Below are 7446 nucleotides of genomic sequence, written 5' to 3'. Positions count from 1 at the left end.
TCATTTCCTCCCCTATATATGTCAGTTCCCCAGCTCTGTTCCCCGCTTCTGCATTGATTGTTTTTCTGTTTGCTAAGCTGTTTATGTCTCGTTCCATGTCCGTTATTTATTAATTGTTACTCCCCGTACCTGCTTCGTCTCTCCAGCCGTCATTCTTTCCCATCCCCCCCCCTTTCCTCCCCCTCTTTTCCCGATCCCTCCTCCTCCTCATCTCCCCCCTCCCCCCTCTTCCTCCTCTTTTCCCTCTCCCCTCCTTTTTTCCCATCCCCCTACCTCTATTTCCTCCTTACCGTCTCCTTTATTCTCCTCCCTTTCCTTCCCTGCTTTCCGTTTCCCCTCACCCTCACCTCTCCACCTCCTCTCCTACTTTTCCTCTCCTCCTTCTCCCCTCCGGCCTCGCCTCCCCTTCACCTCTTCCCCCCTCACCCTTTGTGACAGAAATCCTTCTGGTTCCAGGTAGAATCCTTCTGTCCAGTAGGATAGACCTTCTGTTCCAGGTAGAATCCTTCGTTCCAGGAGAATCCTTCTGTTCCAGTAGAATCCTTCTGTTCCAGGTAGAATCCTTCTCGTTCCAAGCTAGAATCCTTCTGCTTCCAGGTAGAATCCTTCTGGTTCCAGGTAGAATCCTTCTGGTTCCAGGTAGAATCCTTCTGGTTCCATGTAGAGCCCTTTCCACAGAGTGTTCTACATGGAACCCAGGAGAGTTCTGCCTGGAACCAAAAAGGGTTTTATATAAGAGTGTGCCCCCCACTCCGGCCCCCCTCTACGGCCCAAATGGCACCATATTCACTTCATAGTGCACTATATAGGGAATAGGGTTATATTGGGCCCTGGTCTAAAGTAGTGCACTATATAGGGAATAGGGTTCTATAGGGCTCTGGTCTAAAGTAGTGCACTATATAGGGAGTAGGGCCCATAGGGCTCTGGTGAAAGTAGTGCACTATATAGGGAGTAGGGCCCATAGGTCTCTGGTTAAAGTAGTGCACTATATAGGGAGTAGGGCCCATTTGTCTCTGGTAAAAGTAGTGCACTATATAGGGAATAGGGCCCATAGGTCTCTGGTAAAAGTAGTGCACTATATAGGGAGTAGGGCCCATTTGTCTCTGGTAAAAGTAGTGCACTATATAGGGAATAGGGCCCATAGGCCTCTGGTAAAAGTAGTGCACTATATAGGGAGTAGGGCCCATAGGCCTCTGGTTAAAATAGTGCACTATATARGGAGTAGGGCCCATAGGCCTCTGGTTAAAATAGTGCACTATATAGGGAGTAGGGCCCACAGGGCTGCTCATCCACTGTCATTAACACCTGTACATGGCTCATCAGCTACCATAGAACTCTACATGCTACAGAGGAGATGGTTTGACCTGCGTGGGGAGAAATCGGCTCAAACTAAAACAACATCTCCTCTTGTTTATGGTGTCCTCCCCCTCAGGACTCCAGCTGTGTGCTTTTCTCTGAGGTGTGAGGAAGGAAAAAACAGTCCCATCGATATTGAGGGTTTTCCTGCTGTCTCTCCTCCCACTGAGATAAGTGCCTCAATTCACCCCCAGTACTGCTTCCACCCATCACACAGTGGTTGGTGCTGGGACCAGCTTTCACAATAAACTCTCTCTCGCTCTCTCTCTCTGTCACGATTTCTTCATCTCTCTCTTTTGCTCTCTCTCTGACTGACTGACTCTCTCTCTCTCTCTGCTCTCTCTCTCTCCCTCTCGTCTCTCTCTCTCTCTCCTATCTCTCTCTTTCTCTCTCTCTCTATCTATCTTTCTCCCTCTGAATTCAATTCCATGTCAATGTAAGAGGCTTTTTTTGGCAAGGGAAACATATGTTATGGGCATGTGCTGACCAACTGACATTTTCAACATGTCCCTGATTGAGTCTGTAATACCAACATGTTTCAAGCAGACCACCATAGTCCCTGTGCCCAAGAACACTAAGGCAACCTGCCTAAATGACTACAGACCCGTACACTCACGTCTGTAGCCATGAAGTGCTTTGAAAGGTTGGTAATGGCTCACATCAACACCATTATCCCAGAAACTCTTAGACCCACTCCAATTTGTATACCGCCCAACAGATCCACAGATGATGCAATCTCTATTGCACTCCACACTACCCTTTCCCACCTGGACAAAAGGAACACCTATGTGAGAATGCTATTCATTGACTACAGCTCAGCGTTCAACACCATAGTGCCCTCAAAGCTCATCACTAAGCTAAGGACCCTGGACCGAACACCTCCCTCTGCAACTGGATCCTGGACTTCCTGACGGGCCGCCCCCAGGTAAGGTAAGGTAGTAACAACACATCAGCCACGGCTGATCCTCAACACTGGAGCCCCTCAGGGTGCGTGCTTAGTCCCCTCCTTTAATCCCTGTTCCCTCATGACTGCACGACTCCAACACCATCATTAAGTTTGCAGACGACAACAACAGTGTTAGGCCTCATACACCGACAACGACGAGACAGCCAATAGGGAGGAGGTCAGAGACCTGGCCGGTGTTGCCAGAATAATAACCTATCCCTCAACGTAACCAAGACCAAGGATATGAATTGAACTACAGGAAAAGAGGAACTGAGCACGCCCCCATCTCATACGACGGGCTGTAGTGGAGCAGTTTGAGAGCTTCAAGTTCCTTGGTGCCACATCACCAACAAAACTAACATGGTCCAAGCACCCAATACAGTCGTGAAGAGGGCACGACAAAGCCTATTCCCGCAGGAAACTAAAAATATGTGCATGGCGTCCTGAGATCCTCAAAAAGGTTCTACAGCTGCAACATCGAGAGCATCCTGACTGGTTGCATCACTGCCTGGTACGGCAATTGCTCGGCCTCCGACCGCAAGGCACTACAGAGGGTGATGCTTACAGCCCAGTACATCACGGGGCCAAGCTTCCTGCCATCCAGGACTTCTACACCAGGCGGTGTCAGAGGAAGCCCTAAAAATTGTCAAAGACCCAGCCACCCCAGTCCATAGACTGTTCTCTCCACTACCGCATGGCAAGCGGTACCAGAGTGGCCTAAGTCTAGGACAAAAAGGCTTCTCTACAGTTTTTACCCCAAGCAAATGGTTATCCGGACTGTTTGCATTGTGCCCCCCCAACCCTCTTTTTTACGCTGCGTCTGCACTCTCTTGTTATACATATATGCATAGTCACTTTTAACTATACATTCATGTACCTCATACTACCTTACAATTCAAGTTGCCCGCACACCCAGTGCTCCTGCCCATTGGCTAACCGATATCTGGATTGGTCCCCCACCCGCCACCCCCTCTTTACGCTACTGCTATTCTCCGTTCATCATATATGCATAGTAACTTAAACCATATCTACATGTACATACTACCTCAATCAGCCTGACTAACCGGTATATACCTCTTACGTATACGCTCCTATTTTATAGCCTCTCTACTGTATATAGCCTTCTCTATTATATAGCCTCTCTACGTTAGCCTCTCTACGTTATATAGCCTCTCTACTGTATATACTCTCTACTGTATATAGCCTCTCTACTTTATACCTCTCTACTGTATATAGCCTCTCTACTGTTATATAGCCTCTCTACTGTATATAGCCTCTCTACTGTATATAGCTCCTCTACATGTATGTAATGCCTTCTCTACCTTATTAGCCTCTCACTTATATAGCCTCTCTACTGTATTTACATTTTAGTCATTTAGCAACGCTCTTTATCCAGAGCGACTTACAGTAGAGTGCATACATTTTATTACATTTTACAGACTGAGACAAGGATATCCCTACCGGCCAAAACCCTCCCTACCGGCCCAAACCCTCCCTAACCGGACGACGCTATGCCAATTGTGCGTCGCCCCACGGATCTCCCGTTGCGCCGGCGCCTACAGAGCCTGGGCGCGAACCCAGAGACTCTAGTGGCGCAGCTAGCACTGCGATGCAGTGCCCTAAGACCACTGCGCCACCCGGAGTGGTAAGCCTCTCTACTGTATATAGCCTATCTTTTACTGTTGTTTTATTTCTCTACCTACATATTGTTCACCTAACACCTTTTTTGCACTATTGTTAGAGGCCTGTAAGTCATTTTCACTGTGAGTCACTACACCTGTTGTAATTCAGCATTTCACTGTGAGGTCTACTACACCTGTTGTATTCAGCATTTCACTGTGAGGTCTACATACACCTGTTGTATTCAGCATTTCACTGTAAGGTCTACTACCACCTGTTGTATTCAGCATTTCACTGTAAGGTCTACTATACCTGTTGTATTGAGCATTTCACTGTAAAGTCTACACCTGTTGTATTCAGCATTTCACTGTGAGGTCTACTACACCTGTTTAGATTCAGCATTTCACTGTGAGTCTACTACACCTGTTGTATTCAGCATTTCACTTGAGGTCTACTACACCTGTTGTATTCAGCATTTCACTGTAAGGTCTACATACACCTGTTGTATTCACGCATTTCACTGAAAGGTCTACTACACCTGTTGTATTCAGTATTTCACTGTGAGTCTACTACACCTGTTGTATTCAGCAGTTCACTGTGAGGTCTACTACCCTGTTGTATTCAGCATTTCACTGTGATGTCTACTACACCTGTTGTATTCAGCATTTCACCGTGAGGTCTACTACACCTTTGTATTCAAGCATTTCACTGTAAGGTCTACTACACCTGTTGTATTCAGCATTTCACTGTGAGGTCTACTACACCTGTTGTATTCAGCATTTCACTGTGAGGTCTACTACACCTTTGAATTCAGCATTTCACTGTGAGGTCTACTACACCTGTTGTATTCAGGCATTTCACTGTGAGTCTACTACACTGTTGTATTCAGCATTTCACTTGTGAGTCTACTACACCTGTTGTATTCAGCATTTCACTGTGAGGTTCTACTACACCTGTTGGATTCAGCATTCACTGTAAGGTCTACTTACACCTGTTGTATTCAGCATTTCACTGTAGGTTCTACTACACCTGTTGTATTCAGTATTCACTGTGAGGTTCAACACCTGTTGTATTCAGCAGTTCACTGTGAGTTCTACTACACCTGTTGTATTCAGCAATTTCACTTGAGGTCTACTACAACCTTGTTGTATTAGCATTTCACCGTGAGGTCTACTACACCTGTTTGTATTCAGCATTCACTGTGAGGTCTACTACACCTGTTGTATTCAGCATTTCACTGTGAGGTCTACTACACCTGTTGTATTTCAGCATTTCACTGTAAGGTCTACTACACCTGTTGTATTCAGATCATGAGTACTACACTTGTTCAGAGTTGCACTGTGAGTCTACTACACCTGTTGTATTCAGCATTTCACTCGTGAGGTCTACACACCTGTTGTATTCAGCATTTTCACTGTAGGTCTACTAAACCTGTTGTATTCAGCATTTCACTGTGAGTTCTACTACACCTGTTTGTATTCAGCATTCACGTGAGTCTACTACACCTGTTGTATTCAGCATTTCACTGTGAGTCTACTACACCTGTTGTATTCACATTTCACTGTGACTTTCTACACTGTGTATAGGATCCGTGAGTTCTTTACACCTGTTGTATTCAGCATTTCACTGTGAGGTCTACTACCACCTGTTGTATTCAGATTCACTAGTTCACACCTTGTCGAGGTCTACTACAACCTTTGTATTCAGCATTTCACTGTGAGGTCTACTACACCTGTTGTATTCAAGCATTTCACTGTGAGGTTACTACACCGTTTGTATTCAGCATTTCACTGTAAAGTCTACTACACCTGTTGTATTCAGCATTTCACTGTAAGGTCTACTACACCTGTTGTTATTCAGCATTTCACTGTAAGGTCTACTATACCTGTTGTATTGAGATTTCACTGTGAGGTCTACTACACCCTGTTGTATTCAGCAGTTCACTGTGAGGTCTACTACACCTGTTGTATTCAGCATTTCACTTGAGGTCTACTACACCTGTTGTATTCAGCATTTCACCGTGAGGTCTACTACACCTGTTGTATTCAGCATTGCACTGTTGAGGTCTACTACACCTGTTGTATTCAGCATTTCACTTGAGGTCTACTACACCTTTGTATCAGCATTTCACTGTAGCGTCTACTACACCTGTTGTATTCAGCATTTCACCGTGAGGTCTTCTACTACACCTGTTTGTATTCAGCATTTGCACCGTGAGGTCTACACACCTGTTGTATTCAGCATTTCACTGTGAGGTCTACTACACCTGTTGTACTTCACCTTCACGTATCCTACACGGTTAGTTCATGTAGGTCTACTACACCTGTTGTATCAGCAGTTCACTGTGAGGTCTACTACACCTGTTGTATTCAAGATTTCAACGTGAGGTCTACTACACCGTGTTTATTCAGCATTTCACGTAGGTCTACACACTTGTGTATTCAGCATTTTCACCTGTGAGGTCTACTTACACCTGTTGTATTCAGATTTCACTGTGAGGTCTACCTACACCTGTTGTATTCAGCATTTCACTGTAAGTCTACTACCACCTGTTGTATTCAATTTCACTGTGAGGTCTACTTACACCTGTTGTATTCAGCAGTCACTTGAGGTCTACTACACCTGTTGTATTCAGCATTTCACCGTGAGTCTTACTACACCTGTTGTATTAGCATTTCACTTGAGGTCTACTACACCTGTTGTATTCAGCATTTCAACCGTGAGGTCTACTACACCTTTGTATTCAGCATTCACTGAGTCTACTACACCTGTTGTATTCAGCATTCACTGGAGTCTACTACACCTGTTGTATTCAGCATTTCACGTTGAGTCTACTACACCTGTTGTATTCAGCATTTCACTGTGAGGTCTACTACACCTTTGTATTTCAGCATTTCACTGTGAGGTCTTCTACACCTGTGTATTCAGCATTTCACTGTGAGGTTCTAACTACACCTGTTGTATTCAGCATTTCACTGTGAGGTCTACTACAACCTGTTGTATTCAGCATTTCACTGTGAGGTCTACTACACCTGTGTATTCAGCATTTCACTGTGAGGTCTACTACACCTGTTGTAATTCAAGCATTTCACTGTAGGTCTACTACACCTGTTGTATTCAGCATTTCACTGTAGATCTACTACAACCTGTTGTATTCAGCATTTCACTGTGATCTACTACACCTGTTGTATTCAGCATTTCACCTTGAGGTCACTACACCTGTTGTATTTCAGCATTTCACTGTAAGGTCTACTACACCTTTGTATTCAGCATTTCACTGTGAGGTCTACTACACCGGTTGTATTCAGCATTTCACTGTGAGGTCTACACCTGTTGTATTTCAGTTATTTCACTGTGAGTCTACTACACCTGTTGTATTCAGCAGTTCACTGTGAGGTCTACTACACCTGTTGTATTCAGCATTTCACTGTGAGGTCTACTACACCGTGTTATTCAGCATTTCACTGTGGAGTCTACTACACCTGTTGTATCAGCATTTTCACTGTGAGTATCTCTCTCTTTTT

The 7446-nt window shown here is 44.9% G+C and overlaps 1 protein-coding gene across 1 annotated transcript in view; it reads right to left on the bottom strand.

Annotated features, from left to right (window-relative positions):
- Nucleotides 1-422: 422 nt before the first annotated feature.
- LOC112074436 (E3 ubiquitin-protein ligase TRIM65) overlaps nucleotides 423-7446 on the bottom strand; it is a 35157-nt gene continuing 28133 nt past the window's right edge. Inside the window, exon 10 of the mRNA XM_070440536.1 lies at nucleotides 423-706. Coding sequence (XP_070296637.1) covers nucleotides 423-706 — 284 coding nt within the window. The remainder of the gene's footprint in view (nucleotides 707-7446) is intronic.

The sequence above is a fragment of the Salvelinus sp. IW2-2015 genome, unplaced genomic scaffold, assembly GCF_002910315.2.
Source record: "Salvelinus sp. IW2-2015 unplaced genomic scaffold, ASM291031v2 Un_scaffold2636, whole genome shotgun sequence".
Classification (NCBI taxonomy): Eukaryota; Metazoa; Chordata; class Actinopteri; order Salmoniformes; family Salmonidae; genus Salvelinus; species Salvelinus sp. IW2-2015.
Note: the sequence above shows the minus strand (reverse complement) of the source record. Positions and strands in the feature narration are given on the sequence as shown.